The following is a 25,762-nucleotide window of genomic DNA, read 5'->3' on the forward strand; positions in this document are numbered from 1 at the left end:
GCATTACATTTTATGACACATGGCCCCGCCCAACAAGGTCTCATTTGTGTCAAATCCAACCCTCGTAACGAATGAGTTTGACACCCCTGCCTTATTTCATTCTCCTCTCCTCCATTCCCAAAACAATCCTGTGTGTAAAGGAGAACTGGAAATGAAAAAAAACTCTGGAAGTGAAAGGGCCCCTCTCCCAGGCCGCCCTGGCCCCAACCCCAAAGGAGGGCAGGAGAAAGGGACAGGCAGTCTGTCTAACCCCGAGTTCCCTCTCAATGGGAAATTAAAGGAGGGAAGAAGAGGCAGCCTAGCTAACCAATTAGCTACACTCTTCTCTCCTCTTGTGCGGGCCAGTCCCTCCTCTTGCATTACCTCAAATGGGACTCAGCTGAGCACTTCCCTCTGGGAGAACTGGGTTTGATTCCGCACTCTTCTACTTGCAACTGCTGGAATGGCCTTGGGTCAGCCATAGCTCTTGTAGAGGTTATCCTCGAAAGGGCAGTTTCTACCAGAGCTCTCTCAGCCCAACCCACCTCACAGGGTGTCTGTTGTGCAGGAAGAAGAGAGGAGAGATTGCAAGCTGCTCTGGGACTCTGATTCAGAGAGAAGGGCGGGGTATAAATCTGCCGTCTTCTTCTTCGTCGTCTTCTTTTTTTTACTTCTTCTTCTTCATCTTCTTCTTCTCTAGTCTTGCATGGGAATTGGCCAGACACCACCCATTGCCTTGCTTAGTGTGTGGCTCAGCTGGCCATCCTGCCTTGCATTCCATGAGGCTCAGCCAGGCTAAGCTCCAACCTCTTCCTTCCCTCTCATCACGCAGGCTTGGCTGGGTGCCCCCTCTGCCTTGCCTGGCCTCACCTTGGCCAGAGGCCACCTTCTAACTTGCCTCGCCACACCTCACATGGGGCTCGGCGGGGCACTGCCCTCTGCTTTGCCTTGCCTGCCACAGAGTTCATCCAGGCGTCACTTTCCGCCTTGCCTCCAGAAAGGACGCAGAAATTGCAGCTGGTGCAGAATGCTGCGGCCCGGCTGTTACTGGGCCTCCCAAGATGGGGGCACATTCGGCCGGGTCTTCGGGCTCTGCACTGGCTCCCAATAACATACCGAGTCCGGTACAAGGTGCTGGTCATTACCTTTAAAGCCCTATATGGCCTGGGACCTGCCTACCTGAAGGACCGTCTCTCCCCACACGTTCCCCAGAGAGTACTGAGGTCTGGGACTCAAAACCTTCTCACCATCCCCGGGCCTAAGGAAGTCCGACTTAAGACAACTAGAGACAGGGCCTTTTCCACAATGGCCCCTACATGGTGGAACCAGCTGCCGGAAGAGGTGAGGGCCCTGCGGGACCTTGCTCAGTTCCGCAGGGCCTGTAAGACAACCCTCTTCCGGCTAGCCTATGCCTGACTGGGAAATAAATGTAGCTTATTAGACTTTTGTGAATCATACTGTATAGATGTGAGGTTAAGATTTTAAGGTTTAGGTTTTAAATGTTCTGACTTTTTTAAATGTTTATATGTGTAATAATATTTTAAACTCTGTTTTTATTGTTTGCTGTGAGCCGCCCTGAGCCATTTTATGGGAAGGGCGGGATACAAGTCATAGAATAAATAAATAAATAAATAAATAAAGCAGAGCAAGGCACCTCCATCTCCCTGGCTGTCCTATCTCACAGGGCTCTGGTAGGTAGGGTTGCCAAGTCCAATTCAAGAAATATCTGGGGACTTTGGGGGTGGAGCCAGGGGGACTTTGGGGGTGGAGCCAGGAGACATTGGGGCGGAGCCAGGAGCAAGGGTGCGACAAGCATAATTGAACTCCAAGGGAGTTCTGGCCATCACATGTAAAGGAACAGCACACCTTTTCAAATGCCTTCCTTCCATAGGAAATAATGAAGGCTAGGGGCACCTTCTTTTGGGGCTCATAGAATTGAATCCCCTGGTTCAATCGTTTTGAAACTTGGGGGGGGTGGTATTTTGGGGAGAGGCACTAGATGCTATACTGAAAATCTGGTACCGCTACCTCAAAAAACAGCCCCCCCCAGAGCCCCCGATACCTCCAGATCAATTCCCCATTATACCCTATGAGAATCGATCTCCACATAGGGAATAATGAAGTGCCCCGCAGACATTTCCTTCTCTCTCCTCCCCCTTTTCTGGTGACTCTGAAGCGAGGGATTGGCATCTCTACTCACGAGTCGCAGCCAACTTCTTCAGTTACACAGACACCCCATCCCAAGAGGAAGCCTTTCCAATCGGAGACTGAAGCCTCCGGAGGTGAAAAGTCACATGGTGGCTGTGGGGGCGGGGCTTCCCTCCGCCGGCCTGCTGACTGGGGGCGGGAAGGAGCCTGGGAAAGCGGAAGAACCCCTGCTGGGACCTGGAGATTGGCAAGCCTCCTGGTAGGCTGGGCTCTGTCTCCACCACCTCACATCAAGCTCGCTGGATGCTGCTACTTTTGCCTTGCATGACATGACTTAGGCTCATCCTTTCTCTCAGGGGGCTGAATGGCCCAGGTGTGAGCAAGAGGCCATCAGCCCATCAGGAGGCATCCAGGCATTTGGTGTAGTGGTTAAGTGTGCGGGCTCTTATCTGGGAGAACCAGGTTTGATTCCCCACTCCTCCACTTGCACCTGCTGGAATGGCCTTGGGTCAGCCATAGCTTTTTCATAGGAGTTGTCCTTGAAAGGGCAGCTGCTGTGAGAGGCCTCTCAGCCCCACCCACCTCACAGTCACAGGGTGTCTGTTGTGAGGAGAGGAGATATAGGAGATTGAATAGGGTTGCCAAGTCCAATTCAAGAAATATCTGGGGACTTTGGGGGTGGAGCCAGGAGATATTAGGGGTGGAGCCAAGATCAAGGGTGTGAAAAGCATCATTGAAATCCAAAGGGAGTTCTGGCCATCACATTTAAAGGGACGGCACACCTTTTCAATGCCTTCCTTCCATAGGAAATAATGAAGGATAGGGGCACCTTCTTTTGGGGCTCATAGAATTGGACCCCCTGGTCCAATCGTTTTGAAATTTGGGGGGTATTTTGAGGAGAGGCACTAGATGCTATACTGAAAATTTGGTGCCTCTACCCCAAAAAACAGCCCCCCCAGAGCCCCAGATACCCGCGGATTAATTCTCCATTATTTTCTATGGGAATAAATCTCCAAAGGGAATAATAGAGTTCCCAGCAGACATTTCCCTCCCCTCCCCCCGCTTTCTGACGACCCTGAAGCGGGGGGAGGGCCTCCAAACCGGGGGATCCCCTGACCCCACCTGGGGATTGGCAACCCTAAGATTGAAAGCCGCTCTGAGTCTCTGATTCAGAGAGAAGGGCGGGGTATAAATCTGCAGTCTTCTTCTTCATAAGCAATCTTGATCCAGCCTATGGGGTAGGTTAAGCTAAGCATGTGCAACTGGCCCAAGTTCATGCAGTGAATTTCCACAGCGTAATGGGGTTCTGTGGTCCTAATCTGAAATTCTAACCACTACACCACACTGGCTCTTGTGAGGTGGCTGCGGTTGAACATCAACAAGCCGCCAGAACTAGGTGAATCATGCAAGTCGTGTGTTCTCACTGGGCTTGACCCTAATGAGTCTTCCCTCAAAACCCCAAACTGCCCTGAAAAGGGCCCTGTCTCCCACCTTTTACTGATAAATGCCCAGGACTTTTTTTGTAGCAGGAACTCTGTTGCATATTAAGCCACACATCCCAGAAGCTGCCAATCCTCCAAGAGTTTACAGGGCTCTTCTTACAGGGCCTACTGTAAGCTCTTGGAGGATTGGCTACATCAGGGGTGTGTGACATAATATGCAAAGGAGTTCCCACTACAAAAAAAAGCTCTGTGGACACCTTCTGTTGTAATTGGCTAGCAACAACCTATCAATTTCTATTTCTTAAAGCTACATACACTCCTTTTATCATTTGGGTTTTTTTAACCCTTTTTGTAAGATTTTGGATTTTTTTCTGCAAACCTGGGACATTTTTCAGGTTTGTAGAAAGATCTGTCTTGTCTGTTGAAATGTCCAGTCTCGAGATTTAAGTATGCTCAAATTTGGCTTGAATATAAAATATGGGGGGGGGGGGGGAACCCTCAAAAGATTGCTGTGTGACTAACCTCAGTAAAATTCTAGCCTATTATTGGAAAAGAAAACAGAAAGAAATATTGTGTCACACCATTTGTTTGGCTTCCTAAATGCCTCAATATTCTTTCATGCACTCTTCAAAAGATCGGATCTACAAAGGACGGCATGCAAACACACCATTGAAGGGGATTAAAAATTGGCTGGCAAGAAATAAATGGTTTTCTTAAAAGGAAACAGTCTAATGTGCAGAAATGTAGCAGGCTGGGTAACTCTGCATGGGTGAATCCCTTTAATTTTACCTCAGAAGATGCCACTGTTTTTAACTGGCTAAATGTAGAGATGAAACAGAAGAGAAGGCCCTTCATGTATTCAAATTGATCAGAACGGATTATTCTTCCCGCTGATTAGAGACTCGAGGTGGAAGCGAGGAAGCTACAGGGAAGAGCTGCCCATGCTTTGAACACAAGTCAAATTATTAATTATAAAGCGATTGAACCGACTGAGTTCCAGCCCCTGGTTTAATTAGCAGGCATTTTAGCTACGTTGGATTAAACTGTGCCCATCCGGTGCCTGAAGCAAAGGGAGGAAGATACGGCCCCGGGCTTCTTCGCAGAAGCTGACAAGTTTGAGAATCTGAACCCCTTACTTGGAATATTAGTTACAGTTTGGGGTGTTGAAAGGCGCCTCTGGCACAAGACAGGATGGCCTTTTTGAAGGAAGCGGACAGGTATTGTGCCCTTCATGACAGCCTCCATGAGAATCAGGGGTTAGCAGGGGTCATCTTGTAGAAAAAGAGGTGCCGGAGCTCATTAGGACAACTCATTTGCATATGCCACGCACCCCCTGACGTCTACCTTAAAATGCGGCTTGAATTAGAATTGTCATAAGGAAACCTTACTCCTAAATTTTATTGTGCTTTTTCTCCCCCCCCCCCTCAAAAAACAAACAAACCAAAACTCACACACCAAGTTTCAAAAAGATTGGACCGGTGGATCCAATTCTATGAGCCCCCAAAGAAGGTTCTCGCATCCACCACTATTTCCAACGGAAGGAAGGCATTTAAAAGGAACACATTTAAAAGGACCCTTTGAATATGACAAGAACTCCCTCAGAGTTCAGTCATGCTTGTCACACCCTTGCTCCTGGCTCCGCCCCCAAAGTCTCCTGGCTCCACCCCCAAAGCCCCAGATATTTGCTGAGTTGGACCTGGCAAACCCTACTCTATCTTCTGGTCAAACGTGAACTCCTTTGCAAATGCAATCTTGCTTCCTTGTGACGTGCTGGAATGCCATGGCGCATGCAGTATTGAGTTCCACTGGGGTGGGGGGGGGGGGAGATGCCTATCGGCATGAGTATAATGACTTCACATTTGTGGCTGTTAATTCAATCCGCTCATTAGAATTCCTCCCATATCAACCAAAATAGATTGTAACACCGTAAAGATATCTGGGGAGTTCTGCTCCCATTTAAAATTCATTTGGATTAAACTCCAAAGGTCTAGTTCAGTTAAGGATTCAGAAGCATGTAGGCATGATCCAGTTGTTATTTGATAGCAGCCTCAGAAGACGCCGAATCCGTAGATATTTTTTTGTTATCTTGTTGAAGAAACAAGGAGAATGGTTCTGCATCACAATATGTAAAACAAAGCAACGGAAAGAAAGTCGAGCTGGCACTCGAGTGGGATTTTCTCCAAGTAATGAAATCCCCTTAAAGTAGAAATCATATTCTGACAGAGAAGGGTTTTAATGTAGCCTTCTACTTAGAGTTGCCAACCTCCAGGTGACACCTGGAGATCTCCTGCTGTTACGGTTAATCTTCAAGATGAACAAGATCAGTTCCTCTGGAGAAAATAAGAGAATAAATAGAACACTGGGAAAACGCTAACATTCACGCTCTGTGTGTACATAAAGGGCCAGTGCTAGGATTTTTGGCGTCCTAGGCAAACTGCCCACTAGTGCCCCCCCCTTGAAATTAAAAAAAAAACCAGAATTGTTGGAGAAATATTTTATTTATTTATTTATTCAATTTATATCCCACCCTCCCCACCAAGGCGGGCTCAGGGCGGCTTACAATATAAAATCCCGAACAATTAAGATTAATAAATATTAAAATACATTCAATAATTTGCAATAGTGTAAGCAGTAAAACAAGAAGAAACAGTCTAACGGTTCGGTGCTATTCTCACAGCCTTCCTCCACAGTTTTTAAATACCAGTCAGTTATATGCCAACCGGAAGAGGACCGTTTTACAGGCCTTGTGGAACTGCCCAAGGTTCCGCAAGGCCCTCACCTCCTCCGGTAGCTGGTTCCACCAGCAGGGGGCTGTGATTGAAAAGGCCCTATCCCTAGTTGACTTCAAATAAAGAAACTTGGAAATATTTACATTTTTAATTTACATTTTTAATTTACATTTTTTGTTTTATTTTTTTTAAATGTCAGTTTAAGCAATAAAAAGTGTGAGAATACTACTTGATCTTTTTAGCTGGAGGTGCCAGGGACAAGACCTTCACAGGACCATTCCTACTTCATCCTTTTAGTCAGAGGTGCCAGGGATAAGACCTTTTGCATGCAAGAAAGATGCTCTACCACTGAGCTATGGCTCCCACCCCATGTCAAGCATGAATAATTCTGATCAATAATTAATGGTTTTAGGGTCCTGCCAGAGCCTGGTCTGGAAATTGTCCTGGAGGACCAAATGTTGTTAGTTTGTTATTCTTTCCTGAATTCCACCCCGCTTTATGGCTAGTAATTTAGAAGTAGTGAGAAGGGAACAAAGTAATCAGCACCTTCCCATGAATCCTCCTGCAGGAGGATGAGACATCTGGGCATAGCAAGGACGAATGTCTGATAATGCCCTGGGAATGTATACACTTTGATATTCTATGTGTGAACACTCTCCCGCATTCCCTCTCCCTTTGGAATCCTTTTGAAGTAAGTCTTAAAAGTATTGTATCAATGTATTAGTTTCATTCTTCTCAAGACCTGGCTTCGGCCAAAGTATCGGTCTATCAATAAACGTAGTCTTTGTATCAACTTTGACTCGTCATTGAACCTGCATGCTTGACACCCCATGGCTCCGTTAAAGTAGAGTAGAAAGGACAAGTGGCAGCATGCAACTTCAACAGGAGCCAGTTTTTAGAAACTGTAATTGGCTCTTCTTCAGCTTTTACAATTGGTTAATTTATCCCTGCCGGGCTCCAAGGGCAGGCGCTGTCTGCTTTCACGTTTCCCAGATCTATAACAGACCTGGGGAACAGAAAACCAGCCAGGCAGCATCTGCGCTCTGTGGAGCCTGCTTTCCATTGGGGAAGACAGGCTTCAAAGAGCACACATGCTGTGTGTGGGGAGAGGAGGTACCTGGCAGTGCCCCCAGGCCAGGTGGCACCCTAGGTAGCCACCTACTTGGCACCGGCCATGTGTACATATGTATACATTACTGAGAAAGACTGTGAAACCACATGTCAATATACAATTACGCTCCCAGAACAGCAGCTGGTAACAAACACAATCACAGAAAGAGAATGAGGGTTAAAAAAAAGGCCATCTAATCACATCTGTACAGTTGTGACCACTTCTCTTGAGTGCAATTTATGCGCTCTTATCTTCCATGCTGCCACAAAGGAATCAAAAACTTCCACTGGAGAGAGAATGGGCCGTACTCCTAGGTCATATTACGGTTTTGTTCCTTCATCAGCCTGATCTCTCCACAAAAACTTAGGAGTGGGGAGGTGTTGTGTCCATGCTGGGGTTACCAGAGACTCTGTGAGCCTGGCAAAGCAGCAACGAAATGCGTTGATCCGAGTTAAAATATTTTCTCTGTGGCTCCGTTAAGAACCCCCTCCAATACTGACCGCTTTTGGCTTATCTCCGTAATTCCATGCTTTGCGACAGCACAGAGCAGATACTGTACTTTAGGCAATATGACTTTGAATGACCATCACCCAAAGAGTGACTCCCGCATTTGTATTCAAGTACGCCCACCCGAGTCCAAAGCGCATGCAGCAAATCCGTCCAGCAAAAACACACAGAACCTGGAGAACTTTAAAGCTGGATTAAATTAATTTCCTGAAATCTGTGACTGTAATGGATGCATTCTTTCCATGCTAGCGAGGCACCTGGGACGTACCGGGAAGTGATGATTACTGAAATGCAAATATTGAATGCACCTTAATTTTAAAAAAGAGCTAGCAAACTGTTGTTTTTGCTCTTACCAAAGCGAGAGGCTCCTGCATAGTCTCTAAATGTATCTTCAGTATCTCTAGTACATATTTCCCAGGATGCAATTAAATCTTACAGAGCAAGAGTCCAGTATCAAACTGTGAAAGCCGGTTTGGTGTACTGGTGAAGTGTGCGGACTCTTATCTGGGAGAACCAGGTTTGATTCCCCACTCCTCCACTTGCACCTGCTGGAATGGCCTTGGGTCAGCCATAGCTTTCGTAGGAGTTGTCCTTGAAAGGGCAGCGGCTGTGAAAGCCCTCTCAGCCCCACCCACCTCACAGGGTGTCTGTTGTGGGGGAGGAAGATAAAGGAGATTGTGAGCCGCTCTGAGATTTGGAGTGGAGGGTGGGATATAAAATCCAATATCATCATCATCATCATCTTGAAAGCAAAAAGCAAACTGTGAGAGCCAGTTTGGTGTAGCGGTTAAGTGCGTGGACTCTTATCCGGGAGAACCGGGTTTGATTCCCCACTCCTGCACTTACAGCTGCTGGAATGGCCTTGGGTCAGCCATAGCTGTCTCAGGAGTTGTCCTTGAAAGGGCAGCTTCTGTGAGAGCTCTCTCAGTCCCACCCACCTCACAGGGTGTCTGTCGTGGGGGAGGAAGACAAAGGAGATTGTGAGCCGCTCTGAGACTCTGAGATTTGGAGTGGAGGGAGGGATATAAATCCAATATCACCATCATCTTAAAAACTAACAAAATTTTGTGTGTCACTGCTCACTTCTTCCGATACAGCTAGAACGTGGGTCGATCCGTCCTATCTTGGAGAGTGGCGTGCTTTCAGGTGCTGAATAACAATAGCAGGCAAATGATAAAAGCAGGTGAAGGACAATGACAGGCGTGATTGGAGGGAAGGTTAGGGCTTTTTTTTGAGAAAGAACACACAGGAACACAGTTCTGACTGGCTTGGCATCAGGGGTGCGGCCTAATATGCAAATGAGTTCCTGCTGGGCTTTTTCTTAAAAAACCCACAACAGCCCTGGGGGTAGTCGACAGAGAGCCGCAGACAGGAGGGGGTGAAGTTCCCCGGGGAGGCATTTCACTCCCAGATTTCTGTTGGCTCAGAGCCATTTAAACCCACTGGATGTTCACTCCAAGGAGTGAGAACAGAAGCAGAGAGTTTCATGAACTTCCACAAACTGCATCAAAGTTTGTAGAAGTTCGAAGTGGTTCTCATGTTCATGTTTATAGAAGTTCGAAGTGGTTTCAGCAAATTGTAGAAGTTCAAAGTGGTTCTCATGTTCATGACCACGGGCTCACAAAACACGACCTGGACAAAGATCATCACAAATTTTTGTTCGGGAGCTGGCTTGTGCCCATCCCTATAGTAAAGGTGAAGGTAATGCCCTGTGCAAGCACCAGTCGTTTCCGATTCTGCGGTGACATCGCTTTCAAGACGTTTTCATGGCAGACTTTTTACAGGGTGGTTTGCCATTCCCTTCCCCAGTCAGCTATACTTTACCCCCAGCAGGTTGGGAACTCATTTGACCGACCTCGGAAGGATGGAAGGCTGAGTCAACCTTGAGCCGGCTACCTGAACCCAGCTTCCGCTGGGATCAAACTCAGGTCGTGAGCAGAGCTTGGACTGCCGTACTGCAGGTTACTACTCTGCACCCATCCCTATACCCTGCCACAAATTTTGTTCATTTTTAAATTGCTACTTCTCTTTTCTAATAACACAGGCAATCTAACACGACTAGCCATCTTGTTAAATCTCCAACATTTATAAGGGCTGGCAGTTCCAAAAAACCTCAACAAGCAAAAGCAACAATGACAAAAACCCTTATAAAAATCCACAAAATTCATTTTTGGAAAGAAAAACCAAGGATGTGTTTCGATGAACTGAAATCCCTACGAAGGGAACAAGGGAAAGATAAGAAAGCAGAGACGGAGAGACTCACTGAAGGGTGACGAGGTGGTGCCTTGAGTTTCTGTTGCCGTGCAAAAAAGAATTTCTGTTGGAATCTTCGTAGGTACTTCCGTGGTGCAAGTCACAGCCACAGATGCTGATGACCCTTCTTATGGGAACAGCGCCAGAATCATCTACAGCATCCTTCAGGGCCAACCGTACTTCTCTGTGGAGCCAGAAACAGGTAAGGGCTCACTATTTCTATATAAAAATAAATTCTGAATGGCAAGTAGGGCTGTTACAAGAAATTTCAAAAGCAGAATGGTCACGGAAATTCATCCGTTGCAGATCACGCTCAGATCTCCATGTGTTCCACAACCCTACACTTGAGAGCATGTTTGGTGTAGTGGTTAAGAGTGTGGACTCTTACCTGGGAGAACCGAGTCAGATTCCCTACTCCTCCACTTGCAGCTGCTGGAATGGCCTTGGGTCAGCCAGAGCTTTCATAGGAGTTGTCCTTGAAAGGGCAGCTGCTGTAAGAGCTCTAAGAAAGAGGGGGGAGGGTAAAGGAGGCTGTGACGCTCTGAGACTCTGAAATTCAGAGTATAGGGCAGGATATAAATCCAATATCAACTTCTTCTTCGTGGGTCAGAGAGCCATATTTTTAATACTCCTCAATGTCAAATGCTCCCTGCGTGCAATTAATTGATAGTCTAACCCTATGTGTACTTTTTTTTAAAAAAGAGTCGTATCTGACTCTGGGGTGACGTTGCTTTCACAACGTTTTCACGGCAGACTTTTTTACGGGGTGGTTTGCCATTGCAAGCTGGGTCCTCATTTTACTGACCTCAGAAGGATGGAAGGCTGAGTCACCCACGAGCCGACTACCTGAACCCAGCTTCCGCCAGGATTGAACTCAGGTCGTGAGCAGAGCTTGGACTGCAGTACTGCAGCTTACCACTCTGCGCCATGGGGTAGCTTATATGTACTTACTTGGGAGTAAATCCCATGGAATACAGTGAAACATGGTTCTGAGTAACTGAGCACATGAAGATGCCTTATACAGAATCAGGTGGATAGCTGTGTTGAATAAAATTTTGTTGGTCTTAAAGGTACCTTTGGACTCTGACTTTCCCATACTGAATCAGACCCTGGTTCATCAAAGTCCATATTGTCTACTCAGGCTGGCAGCAGCTTTCCAAGGTCTCAGGGCTGAGGACTTGCTCATCACCTACTGCCAGATCTTTTAACTGGAGATACCAGGGATTGAACCTGGGACCTTCTGTGTGCCAGGAAGATGCTCTACCACTGAGCCACAGCCCCTTCTCAAATTAGGGTTGCCAAGTCCAATTCAAGAAATCTCTGGGGACTTTGAGGGTGGAGCCAGGAGACTTTGGGGGTGGAGCCAGGAGACACTGGGGTAGAGCTAGGAGCAAGGGTGTGACAAGCATCACTGAACCCCAACGGGAGTTTTGGCCATCGCATTTCAAGGGACGGCACACCTTTTTAAATGTCTTCCTTCCCTCCTGCCTCTGCGTGCCGCACCCTATGCGGACCGAACTTCTTTTTCCTCCTCCTCCTCCGCCTGGCCGTAAGTGAGATCGCTCTAGCCCTGCCTCCATGGCGTGGGGGAAGCGGGCTGGGCGTTGCCGTGGCAACCGGCGGTGGCGTTGTCTGGGCCGGCCGGGAGGCTGAGGAGCCATGGAGGAGGCGGCACCGGTCTTCGCCTTGGAGGGCACCTTCTGCCTCCAGCGTATCCTTCCCTTTGCTCAGGCTGAGCCCAGCTCGGAGGAGCAGCTATGGTGAAGCGGAGAAGAGGCGGCAGTGCAGCGGTGTCGCCCGCTCCACTCTGCCTCTGAGGTGAAATCAGAGAAGGAAAGGGTGGAGGCAGGCCAGAAGCGTGGCGAGCCACGAGTCCGGGTCCTCCACAGGACTCCACAGGGTTTAATCCGGGAGTGTCTTGGAGAATTGGCTACACCAGAGGGTGTGGCCTAATATGCAAAGGAGCTCCTGCTGGAATTCCATTCCTGCCTGGTTCCATATTTTAAGTTTAGGGTTTCACTCTTTGCTTGCTGTCTGTTTATCTGCTTCATGTATACCTCACTCTTCTCTCCAGTATCTCAAAGTATCTTATAACATTCTTCATTTTATCTTCACAACAAAGCTGTGGGGAAAGTCAGCCTGAGATTGTGTGACTTGCTGGCCCAGGGATAATCCGCAAGCTCTTATGGTTGAGTACATGTGGGAACGAGGCATAAGAAGTATTTCCTTCTGCTGTTTTACTGTACGACACGCAACAAGGAAAACATTTTAAAATGAATCTTAATCAACTCTCTGCAGTACTGCAATTCTGAACACTGCCACATTTTGCTAGATGAGCTCGCATGCTTTGTTGCTGTTTCTCACTGCTGTAGCTCATGAATCGTTCCTGGCACGTGGCTGTACTTTGAAATGAAGGGGGGGATTTTATAACGGAGTGCATTCTTCCGAAAACTCACGTGACGGTTTTGTGTCTGAAAGACGTGCCAGAATGGCCTGCGTTGTCGTGCCACTCTGAATGCTGGCGAAAGAGGCCCGGGGTAACAAATGTTTCCTTGTCCTCTTGAAAAAAGGTATCATCAGGACGGCTCTGCCAAACATGAACCGGGAAAACCGAGAGCAGTACCAAGTCGTCATCCAAGCCAAGGACATGGGAGGCCAGATGGGTGGATTATCGGGGACCACGACTGTCAACATCACCCTGACGGATGTCAACGACAATCCGCCTCGCTTCCCCCAGAGTAAGCTTCCCCTCTAATAGCCCTTCTGCACTACAAAAGCTTCCGAATAAAAGAGTTAAGCAACTGCCATCTGGTTTAATTTAAAGCAAATCTAGATTATGGGGCACACATGAACAAAAGGCTTAATGCACTGATTTATTTGCGGTTATTAAAAAGAGAAATTCAATGTAGCAGGGATGCCTTTGATTTAATATATACATATATATAAAAGAAACAGACTCATGGAACAGCTTTAAGGAGAAATCTTCCTCCTCTGTCATCTGCAGCATAACAATGTGATCAATGAACTTTCAAGGAGTACGCTTGACTCCCTGATTAAATGTTGTGATCAGAAAAGTCCAGATGTAGGGAAGAGGCAACTTAAACCACATCTGTGGAGATTTGTAGCTGCCAAGACCACAATCCAGTGCCTTTCTCAATAACTTGAAATCCCACTGAAATTGTATTAGGCAATAATTCCTTTCTTCATTTGAAGTGTATGTGACACCTGGTTTATCTTAATTCAGCCAGTTTGGTGCAGTGGTTAAGTGTGTGGACTCTTATCTGGGAGAAGCAGATTGGATTCCCCACTCCTCCACTTGCAGCTGCTGGAATGGCCTTGGGTCAGCCATAGCTCTCGTAGGAGTTGTTCCTGAAAGGACAGCGGCTGTAAGAGCTCTCTCCGTCCCACCTACCTCACAGGCAGTGTTCCCTCTAAGCTGAGTTAGTGTGACAGAGTTTTAGCCTCCAGCTCACACATTTTTGTCTTAGCTCAGGAAGGATGAGCCCAAAGAACACTAATTTATGCAGTAGCTCACAACTTTAATGCCAGTAGCTCACAAGACTCTGCAGCTTAGAGGGAACATTGCTCACAGGGTATCTGTTGTGGGAGTTGGGGGGGGGGGGGAGATAAAGGAGATTGTGACTGCTCTGAGACTCTGAGAATCAGAGTATAGGGTGGGATATAAATCCAATATCATCGCCATCTTTTTCCGCCTCTTCTTCTTCTTCTTCTTCATCTTCTTCTTCTTCTTCTTTTTCTTCTTCTTCTTCTTCTTCTTCTTCTTCTACTACTACTACTACTACTACTACTACTACTACTACTACTAGAGCAGTTTGGTGTAGTGGTTAAGTGCATGAACTCTTATCTGGGAGAACCAGGTTTGATTCCCCACTGCTCCACTTGCAGCTGCTGGAATGGCCTTGGGTCAACCATAGTTCCCGCAAAGCTATCCTTGAAAGGGCAGCTGCTGTGAGCATTCTCAGCCCCACCCACCACACAGGGTGTCCGTTGTGGGGGGAGGGAAGGCAAAAGGAGATTGTGACCGCTCTGAGATTCAGAGTATAGGGCGGGATATAAATCCAATATAATCGTCTTCTTTTTAAAATGAATCCTGATTTTATAAACTTCCCAGAATAGCATCCCGGGAGGTTCACTTCTGGTGATCAATAGATTTCCAAAACTTTATGGTAAAAACCGTAGAGTGTCAGGGAGATCCTAGAGCATCCCACGATGCAGAGATGTTGCTTCTGCTTACGCAGGTGGAGGCCATGTTCTGGCGTCACCATTTCAGCTGCCCCGTTTTTCCAACTCTGCCCTGTCAAGCAGCAGCAGGGACACAAGGCAGAGTGCGGGAGGTTGCCTCCAAAGCAGGCAACCACTGCAACCCTACACAAAGCCTTTGGCTATTGGCTCTAAGTCCACGGTTTGCCTCCTGGGGAGCCTGGAAGGGATTAAGATATACCGAGATGTATGCGCATGTTTTGTTTATTTCGGTTATATGGTTTATATTGGTTGGTGTGGACATTTGTGTAAGCTGCTTTGAATCATAGAGTTGGAAGGGACCTCCAGGGTCGTCTAGTCCAACCCCCTGCACAATGCAGGAAACTCACAAATGCCTCCCCCTAAATTCACAGGATCTTCATTGCTGTCAGATGGCCATCCAGCCTCTGTTGAAAAACCTCCAAGGAAGGAGAGCCCACCACATCCCGAGGAAGCCTGTTCCACTGAGGAACCGCTCTAAACTCACGAACACCTCCCCCTAAAGTCACAGGATCTTCATTGCTGTCAGATGACCCTCCGGCCTCTGTTGAAAAACCTCCAAGGAAGGAGAGCCCACCACCTCTCGAGGAAGCCTGTTCCACTGAGGAACCGCTCTAATGGTCAGGAAGTTCTTCCTAATGTTGAGCCAGAAACTCTTTTGATTTAATTTCAACCTATTGATTCTGGTCCTACCATCTGGGGCCACAGAAAACAATTCCACACCATCCTCTATATGACAGCCCTTCAAGTACTTGATGGTGATCATATCACCTCTCAGCCATTTGGAAATGCTTTGGGTTCCATTGAGGAGAAACGAAGCACATAAATGCCCCAGTGAATAAATGAAAGACATAAAAGGTGAGATTATGCAGCACTGGAAATGTTGGAGTGAGCGACTCAGTATGCCTGAACATGGGGTGGAACGACATCACTCTTAGTGTGTATAGCTGTTATCCCTTTCAATGGGATGGTGAGGGGTCTGGAGACCAAGTCCTATGAAGAAAATTTGAAGGAGCTGGGGATGTTTAGTCTGGAGAGGAGGCGGCTGAGAGGTGATATGATCACCATCTTCAAGTACTTGAAGGGCTGTCATGTAGAGGATGGTGTGGAATTGTTTTCTGTGGCCCCAGAAGGTAGGACCAGAACCAACGGGTTGAAATTAAATCAAAGGTGTTTCCGGCTCAACATTAGGAAGAACTTCCTGACTGTTAGAGTGGTTGCTCAGTGGAACAGGCTTCCTCAGGAGGAGGTGGGCTCTCCTTCTTTGGAAAAGAAGAAGAAGATATTGGATTTATATTCCGCCATCCACTCTAAAGAGTCTCAGAGCGGCTCACAATCTCCTTACCTTCCTCCCCCACAACAGACACCCTGTGAGGTGGGTGGGGCTGGAGAGGGCTTTAAAAGCAGCTGCCCTTTCAAGGACAACCTCTGCCAGAGCTATGGCTGACCCATGGCCATGATAGCAGGTGCAAGTGGAGGAGTGGGGAATCGAACCTGGTTCTCCCAGATAAGAGTCCGCACACTTAACCACTACACCAAACTGGCTCTTTGGAGGTTTTGAAACAAAGGCTAGATGGCCATCTGACAGCAATGGAGATCCTGTGAATTTAGGGGGAGGTGTTTGTGAATTTCCTACATTGTGCAGGCAGTTGGACTAGATGACCTTGGAGGTCCCTTCCAACTCTATGATTCTATTATTCTTTGTCTCAGCCTGGGAGCTGCCCTCTGATCCCTCTTCTCTTTCTCCCTCTGCCCTCTCTCTCTCTCTACATGGCCTTCCATGGAGACACATGTCTTTGCAGGTTTTTTCTGTAGATACAATGCCCTCATCCTCCCAGACACGTGTTGCCGGAAAAGCTGGCCATTTGAGACAGGGAAAGTGTTCTTTAGATTAGGCTTCTTTCCCTCTCTCTTTTATTTATTTATTTTTACTGTAGCATGAAAGTGAATTGGATCTAAATGAATAAATATTAAAGGTAAAAATAAAGGTAGTCCCCTGTGCAAGCACCAGTCATTTCTGACTCTGGCGTGACATTGCATCACATTGCAGACTTTTTACGGGGTGGTTTGCTATTGCCTTCCCCAGTCATCTACACTTTCCCCCCCCCCCCAGCAAGTTGGGGGATTATTTTACTGACCTCTGAAGGATGGAAGGCTAAGTCAACCTTGAGCTGGCTACCTGAACCCAGCTTCCACTGGGATCATGAATAAATGTTAGTTTACCTTTTTTTTTTTTTTTTGCAATATAAAGATTTATTTACTGCACTCAGTGTCACACTTCTGTGACAAGGCAAAACTCTGCAATGTTAACCAAACATCTCAAATAGAAATAAATTGATGTGGAAAGGTTTATGTCTGTTCAGAATTGCAAAGTTTGCTAACTATATAAATTGTATCCGTCTCCCACAGCCCGGCACTCTCTTAGTTTGCAAATGAAAATGGGGGGGGAAAGGAAAATTAATGTTTTCTGTAACTGTCTTGGTACTCTCCTCCCCATTCACTTCTGTCAGATTTCATTTAATTTATGTCATGCATGTGTCCCCCACCATTCAAAATTACATAAAACAAAACTGGACGTCTTCTTCCAAAGTCTGCAAGGTTCAGATTAGGACATTAAGGCTTGAATTTCTTTGTCTTCAAAAAAAAATAAATAACTGGAGAATCCAAGCCAATTCATTTCCCCCCCCCCCTCCCTCCATTAATGTCAACTGCAAGACAGAGTCCAGTTGACGCTCTTGGGGGAACTAAAGCATTAGTAACAATTTGTTTCAAGATGAGGTGCTCTAAAGCATCCCAGGGTACTTGAAGGCTTTATCTCTGCATGCAACACTGGTTTGAATTGGGCATTCATGTGTCACTTTCTGTTGAACATCAGCTGCCTAAATTAATTCTTTTGACTCGGTAAATTTGCCGATGGACGATTCTTATTCACACGCATCCTGCTTCGCAGATAGGATCATAGTGTTGGAGTGCCTGGACGTTGGGGGGTGGGGCAATCACACAGCCCCCCCCCCCGTCCTGCTTCTCGGAAGGGCATGGGACGCATATGGGCAAGAGGGGCATTCAGACTCCTCCTACGCATGCGGGGCACTTACATTTATGCGTCCTGGATGTTCAGACAGCTGGGAAACGTGCCCTGTCTGCGTTTTAGAGGTTTGCTACCAGGAAGTTCCCAGTAGCTATTTAATCTGGTCCCAGCCCATCCTAAAACAAGGTCAACACGGGCTGGACTCGGGGGCAGATGTGTGTGTGAAGAAGAAGAATTGCTGATTTATACCCCGCCCTTCTCTCTGAATCAGAGACTCAGAGCAGCTTACAATCTCCTTTCCCCACAACAGACATCCTGTGAGGCAGGTGCGGCTGAGAGAGCTTTCACAGAAGCTGCCCTTTCAAGGACAACTCCGACGAGAGCTATGGCTGACCCAAGGCCATTCCAGCAGTTGCAATTGGAGGAGTGGGGAGTCAAACCCAGTTCTTCCAGATAAGAGTCCTTGCACTTAACCACTACTGGCTCTCACTTAATGTGTGATCGCACACATTAAATCTGGAGAAGAGGTGTGGCTAGGTCAGGCCAAAACTCTCATGTGATCACACCTTTTGTCTTAACCTGGGAGCTGCCCTCTCACCGCTTCTCTCTGTCTCAGTTTGTCCACATGGTCTTCCTTGGAAGCACGTGTCTCTGCAGGTATCTGTAGATACAATGCCCTCATAGTGCCACACACATGATGTCTAAGAAGCTGGCCATTTGTGATATTGAAAATACTCATTAGGTTAGTTTTCTCTTTCTCTCCTTTCGTCTGCAACTTGAATGTGAACCAGATCTACTAGAGAAAAAATATAAATCCTCCCCCCCCTTTTTTTTTTTTTTGCAATATACTTGGGAGATTTTTTTTTTTTTTACTGTACTTAGTATCGCACTTCTATGACTGGGCAAGACTTTGCAATATTAACCAAATTTCCCGATACGCAGCACTGCCAGTTGTCCTTTGGATGAAAATTCTGTACCTCATCTCTAACTACAGCCTTATGAATTACTGTGGAATTGGTGGTGAGATGGCATTTGGACTTGAGCACATAGGGCAGACATCTTACCAGCTGATTGCAGCAATTGCTTGTAAGACTGCAAAGCAGTTATTAAAAAGTAAAGGTCGTCCCCTGTGCAAGCACCAGTCGTTTTTGACTCTGGGGTGACGTTGCTTTCACAACGTGTTCACGGCAGACTTTTTCCTGGGTGGTTTGCCATTGCCTTCCCCAGTCATCTACACTTTCCACCCAGCAAGCTGGGTACTCATTTTACCAACCTCGAAAGGATGGAAGGCTGAGTCAACCTCGAGCTGGCTACCTGAAAACCCAGGTCGTGAGCAGACTTTAGGACTGCAGTACTGCAGCTTTAACACTCTGTGTCACGGGGCTCTTAAATGCTACAAGGAAAGGAAAGGTCCCCTGCGCAAGCACCAGTCGTTTTCGACTCTGGGGTGACATTGCTTTCACAACGTTTTCAGGGCAGACTTTTTAAGGGGTGGTTTGCCATTGCCTTCACCAGTCATCTACACTTCCCCCCCAGCAAGCTGGGTACTCATTTGACTGACCTTGGAAGGATGGAAGGCTGAGTCAACCTGGAGCCGGCTGCTTGAACCAGCTTCCACTGGGATCGAACTCAGGTCATGAGCAGAGGGCTCCGACTGCAGTACTGCAGCTTTACCACTCTGCGTCACAGGGCAGCTTTTGGAGATGTGCCAATGAAAGACTGAATCCCCCCAAATATTCGTGAACTGATCATGTTTGGAGCTGTTCATTGTAAGGAACATCTTTTCAAACTCCTCATTAGAATCAGTGTGTTGGAGCTGCCACTCGCACATTTTAAAATCACAGTATTAACTGAGTCTTGTACACAACTTTTTTTATAGCAGAAACTCCTTTGGATATGAGGCCACACCTCCCTGATGAAGCCAATCCTCCTGGTGCTTACAGTAGGCCCTGTAAGAAGAGCCCTGTAAGCTCTTGGGGGATTGGCTACATCAGGGGTGTGTGGCCTAATATGCAAAGGAGTTCCTGCTAAAAAAAAATAAAAGACTTGGTTAGGGTTAGTACACACTTCTGCATCCTGAAGGACCCAAAATTGTTGCCTGGAAGAATGCTTAAAACCTCCTAAATTGCTAATCTGTGTAACATTAAGACAGCACAAGGCTGGCCACAAAGCTGTGGTTCTTAACTTTGAACCGCCTGCCATCCACAAAGTAATCTAGATCAGTGGTTCCCAGTCATTCTGGTAAAATAGTGTAATAAACTGGAAATAGGGTTGCCAAGCACCTTTAAGCTTCCGGCGGGGGACTCTCCTAGGTGACTTCTCTAGGTGATTCTGGGAAAACTCTATGGAAAAATCGCCTAGAGCAGTCACCGTGCGATTTTGCCGGTGCAATGACGTCACTTCCGGGTGATGTCATCGCACCGTTGATGTCGGGGGAGGGTCCCCCGCCAGCCCAATGTCGGCCGGTGAGTTGGGAACCTCGTGGGTGGGGGAACCCCTGTCTGGACTGGGGGGGGGTGGCCTTGGCAGCCCTAATTGGAAGACCATTTCCTCCCGATAGCAATAAAAGGTAATAAAAGATGGACAAGGAAATGTCCTTTTGTTTTACCTAGACTTCAAGCAATAGCAACTAACAGGCAACTTTTATTACCTTTTATTGCTATCCAGACCAAATGGCCTTCTAATTCGTTACACTGTTTTGCCATGTGATCCTAGCTTTGTATCAGTTTGCACTCTTAACCAACCAACTCCATGTATTGCAGCTCGCTGTATCCTATCCCCTCATCTGAAGAAGTCTGCATGCATACAAAAGCTTGCATTATGAATAAAACTTTGTTGGTCTTAAAGGTGCATTTTGACTCCTACATGGTCCTGCTGCTTCTGACCAAGAGGGCTGCCCCCTTGGATCTTTCACAACGAAGCCAGCGAACTCCTTATGTATGAGCCGAACGTCCGCCTTCATTGTGTTCGCTGACAGCAGATAGATGCTTATGGCTTTTCTTTCACTTGGCATATTTCCCTCAGCTGCTCCAGTGCCCTTAGACATAGATGACGGTGACGCTAATTATTTCACACCATCACAGACAGAAAGCAAGCTGCAAACGGCTGATAGCTCCTGAGGTGCCTCAGCTAACAAAACATTGAATGCCAGTGTTGGGAAAGGAAGTGTTTTTTCTGGCTTTTAGTCTGAGGTGAATTCAGGTTTACAGGAGAGATATATGGAGCTGCCAGATGAACCGGGGCAGAAGAGTAACCCAGTGCTTTCATGGCGACAAGATTTGTTATCAAAATGTCGCGTTGGGCCTACTTTTTAGACGAAAGTTCTCAGGGAGCAGAATCTAAGGTTGTCGCTCTGAGCGTGACAGAGCTCCTGTTCCCCGCCTTCCTTGGTTCTCTCATGAGTTGATGGCTTCAGGCCAGAGCACACCTCTAGGTTGCCACAGGGCCCATAAAGGTGATTCCTAGTGGTGAGTGACGCCTCATTTGCAAATGTGTTGCTGTGTGACTTGACCCGCTTTCGCGCTCGGAACCCCCTGCGACTCTGAACCATCTGCTAATGAAGCTGTGGAAATGAGGCAACCTGCTGAGAGTTCTGTCATTAGACGAGCACTTGGGAAATGCTACAGCTAGGACCAGTATTATTAAAATTATTTTTTTGTAAAAAAAAATGCCAGTCTGTCTGAGGCTTTAAGGTTCCTCAGAGTGCAGGAGCTATAGGTCATCGTATTTCCATTTCATAAGCTGCTGTGAGGATTTTTAAAGTAAAAAAAAAAAAAGATTAATCAATGTGTTCAATAAATAAATCAGGAATATTCCCCATAAAGCCATTTTTGCCACCATAATCTGTGCTTCATTTTTAACATGTGATTTGTCACTTTATGGCTGGAGTTGGAAGGGACCTCCAGGGTCATCTAGTCCAACCTCCTGCACAATGCAGGAAACTCACAAATACCTCCCCTTAAACTCACAGGATCTTCATTGCTGTCAGATGGCCATCCTGCCTCTGTTTAAAAAACTCCCAAGGAAGGAGAACCCACGACCTCCCGGGGGAGTCTGTTCCACTGAGGAACCGCTCTAACGGTCAGGAAGTTCTTCCTAATGTTGAGACGGAAAGACTTTTGATTTAATTTCAACCCGTTAGTTCTGGTCCTACCTTCTGGGGCCACAGAAAACAATTCCACCCCATCCTCTCTATGACAGCCCTTCAAGTACTTGATGGTGATCATATCACCTCTCAGCCACTTCCTCTCCAGGCTAAACATTCCCAGCTCCTTCAACCTTTCTTCATAGGACTCCGTCTCCAGACCCCTCACCATCTTTGTTGCCCTCCTCTGGACCTGTTTCAGCTTCTCTATATCCTTCTTAAAATGTGGTGCCCAAAACTGAACACAATACTCCAGGTGCGGTCTTACCAGAGCACCTGGAGTACTGGACTTCCCTTTGTGGTGTGCCCATGAGCATTCCTGGTGCCTGCCAGCTGTCTTTGGAATGATGGGTGTGCCCAGGTGGGGCTTGTACCAAGCAAGGCTTCTGATTGGCCGTTAGAGATTTTACTGACTGCATAGATTTAAACATTGTTTGGACAGCAGCTTCCACTACAACATAAGGAACTTCTCTCTATCACTGAAGATAATCTTCCTTTGGCAGCTGTTTAGCTATAGTCACTTTGTGATGCACCCACCACACTGTGTCACAATGCCAATGGTTCGGGAACCCTTGGTTTATGGCAAGGTAGGGTGAATAAAGAGCTTATTTGATTCATTTTCTGTACACTCAAATTTGAATTTGTTGTTTCAGCAAAAAAAAGGAGGAGGAGAAGAAGAACAAGAGATTAGATTTATACCCTGCCCTTCACTTGGAGTCTCAGAGCAGCTTACAATGGCCCTTCCCTTCCCTTCCCCTCCCCGCAATCTGTGAGTAGGTGGGGCTAAGAGAGCTCTGCTATAAACTGCTTTTTTCCAGAACAGCGTCTGGCCGAGTAATGAGTGACCCAAGGCCATTCCAGCAGCTGCAAGTGGAGGAGCGGGGAATCAAACCCAGTTCTCCCAGATAAGAGAGCTATGGCTGACCCAAGGCCATTCTAGCAGCTGCAAGTGGAGGAGTGGGGAATCAAACCTGGTTCTCCCAGATAAGAGTCCGTGCACTTCACCACTACACCACACTGGCTCTTTGAAAAGGATAGGTTCTGTTTGGGATTAAAATACCATCAGACAGTGAAAAAGCAGGGTTTAGGCAACTGCAGAACAGAGTTTTAATGACTTTTAGACCATACACTAGAGAGCCTTGTGGCGCAGAGTGGTAAAGCTGCAGTACTGCAGTTGGAGCCCTCTGCTGACGACGTGAGTTGGATCCTAGCACAAGCTGGTTCAGGTAGCCGGCTCCTGGTTGACTCAGCCTTCCCTCCTTCCGAGGTCGGTCAAATGAGTCCCCAGCTTGCTGGGGGGAAAGCGTAGATGACTGGGGAAGGCAATGGCAAACCACCCCGTCAAAAGTCTGCCGTGAAAACATTGTGAAAGCAACGTCACCTCAGAGTCGAAAATGACTGGTGCTCGCACAGGGGATGACCTTTACCTTTTTAGACCAAACACTGCAGTAGGCAATGATTTTATGGGGTGCAAAACACCTCCTGAAACATCTCCAAACTTTTTACAAAAAAAAAAAAAGCTGAGTGAACTTGCAACATTTGCTGTTTTGCTGTTTTCTAGTGCCAATTTCTTCTGCTTTGTTGTGCTATTCCAGCCAATCAGGGATCGTATAGGAAGATGCTTCCCCGATGCTAATTATATTGCACAATCATTGAGGGCAAACGTAGCGACATGGTCTTTGCTCAGGGGACACACCCTCATGTTTCTGAGGTGACTGGATGACATTCTCCATCTTTTGGTTGTTGTAGATTTTCCAGGCTGTGCGGCTGTGGTCTTAGCATTGTGAGACCTGACATTTTGCCAGCAACTGTGACTGGCATCCTCAGAGGTGTAACCCAGAAAACGAGTTCTCTCTGGGTCAGCAAATGAGGATATTTAACAGATACAAGGACCAAACAGGAATAACACATTTAGTTTATATGGTCACCATTTGTTTGGATTTAATTCCAGGGTGGGGGGGAAATATAACGAAATAAATAAATATAACAAAATAGGAGATTGGCGGGCAGCTGCACCCTTCTTAATTGTGGATCACTGAGAGTAATTAACTGAGACCCAGTTGTTACGCTCCATCCATCTCTTCTCCAGTGTGGAGGCAACTAACAGCATCCTTCTCTTTGAGGTGGGGTGGTGGATTGTACCGTGTTATGTTGTCTCTGTCACTAGACTGGAGAAATGCATTTCAATCCACCATTCCAAATTAAATTAAATTAAATTAAATTCTTCTCCTCCTCCTCCTCTGACCTCTATTTTGACTTGCTGAATTGCCCATAGATCAAGGGCGGTAACAGTGTCAGAATCCTCAACAGCAAGGGCATTAATGATCTTGAACAGCCTGCAGAAGGCTTGGGGTTTATTATTAGAGAAATGCCGATTTTCCAACATGGCTGCTGATCAGAAGTGGGGAAGCTTTTGTTGGAAATGTTGCATCTGAATATGAGGCCCAATCTTTACCCGCAGTGCTGTTAAGGGCAGCTCATCCATTCTCCTTTGTTCAAGTGCTGTGACAGCAACAATTGGAAGTGAGCTTCAAATTAGACAGGCTTGTGGGATTAAAGACACCGCTTTTCAGATTCAGTTGACTTCAAAATGAGAAAAGCTTGCATATGCTGGAGAGTTTAGAAGTGGGGGAGACCCTAATCTTCCCTTGTTAAGACTGGTTCCAGTTAGTAACTAAGGGAATGTGTGGGGTCGTTTATAGGATGGTTCAGCCTCATCAACCAGGGCTGTATACTCGCCAGCATCTTCCCTCTAGCAATATTGACAGTTACCGGAGCACAGTGGTTTGCAGCGCAATCCTAGTTACACCATTCTAAGACTTCAGGGGACTAAGAAGGGTGTAACTCTGGTTAGGACTGGACTGTTGGGAATTGAGGATGAATTTGAGAACATGGGTACTGCCTGGTGGATTGAAACAAGAGATTTCCGGTTTCATATCCAGTTTCCATGGTCAGCCAAGAAACACAGAGGTAGGCCATGAATGCAATGGCTGTTCTCTGTTGGCTGTTCTGTTCCTACCATCTCATTATATTGCTTCTAAACAGGCCTTTTTTTGGGGGGGAGGGGGCATCATTTCACAAGTGTCTTATGGCAGCCCCATAGGGTTTTCAAGGCAAGAGACATTCAGAGGCGGTTTGCCATTGCCTGCTTCTGCATTGAGGCCCCTGGACTTTCTTGGTGGTCTCCCATCCAAATGCTCACCAGGGCCAACCCTGCTTAGCTTCCATGATCTGATGAGATCAGGCTAGCCTGGGATACCCAGGTCAGGGCAAACCGGGCCCGTAGCCAGAAAATTTTGAGTAGAGGGGCCCCCAAGGTAAGGAATTTGTTGGGGGGCCACGGGGCCAGATGGAGGAGCCCTTTGTGCAAACTCCACCAGCTTGCCTGCCTCCTTCGCCCACCCGCCGGCTGCCATGGTTGCCGCTGAACCCTCCTTTCACTTCCCTTCCCCCCCAGGCATGGTGCCCACCCGCTCCCTTGGCAACCCCCCCAGCGCACCGCCTGCCCACTGCACGTGCCTCCTTTGCCGGCCCGCTGCTGCCACTGCCACCCACCCCTCCTTTCCCTTCCCTTTGCACTCTCCTTTCCTTTCCTTTCCTTTCCTTTCCTTTCCTTTCCTTTCCTTTCCTTTCCTTTCCTTTCCTTTCCTTTCCTTTCCTTTCCTTTCCTTCCCTTCCCTTCCCTTCCCTTCCCTTCCCTTTGCACCAGTCAGCGTACCACCTGCCGCCAATGTCTCCTTCGCTGACTTGCTGCCACCACTACCGCCGGCCGCCCCTCCTTTCCCTTACCTTCCCATCGCTCCCCCACCCGCGAATGATCACAGGGCACTGCGCCTGCGCCCTGCCATGACCTTGAGGGGGGTGGGGCAGGGAAGGGAATGGAATGGAATGGAAAGGAGGGGCAGGCGGTGGCAGTAGCTGTGGTAGTGGACCGCTGGAGGAGGTGTGGACTGGCAGCACGGTTGGGTGTGTGCAAGTTCAATGGAGTCGGGCGCCCACCTTGGGCCAGTGCTGAACGGAAGGGCTCTATAGGAGAAATGGGGGTTAATAGAGGGGCCGGGGGGCTGGGTCCCATTTGCCCACAGGTCTAATAGCTGTCGCTACCCCCCCCCTTTCAATTGTCACTACCCCCTTACCTTTCTATCACTCCCCCCCGCGCAT

The 25,762-nt window shown here is 47.4% G+C and overlaps 1 protein-coding gene across 2 annotated transcripts in view; it reads left to right on the forward strand.

Annotated features, from left to right (window-relative positions):
• Positions 1 to 25,762, forward strand: part of CDH10 (cadherin 10) — a 168,126-nt gene that overhangs the window by 91,778 nt on the left and 50,586 nt on the right. For both annotated transcript variants that reach the window (XM_060244296.1, XM_060244297.1), the window contains exons 3-4: positions 10,252 to 10,371; positions 12,740 to 12,907. In XM_060244296.1, the coding sequence (XP_060100279.1) occupies positions 10,252 to 10,371; positions 12,740 to 12,907 (288 nt within the window). The remainder of the gene's footprint in view (positions 1 to 10,251; positions 10,372 to 12,739; positions 12,908 to 25,762) is intronic.

Source organism: Heteronotia binoei, chromosome 7 (genome assembly GCF_032191835.1).
Source record: "Heteronotia binoei isolate CCM8104 ecotype False Entrance Well chromosome 7, APGP_CSIRO_Hbin_v1, whole genome shotgun sequence".
NCBI lineage: Eukaryota > Metazoa > Chordata > Lepidosauria > Squamata > Gekkonidae > Heteronotia > Heteronotia binoei.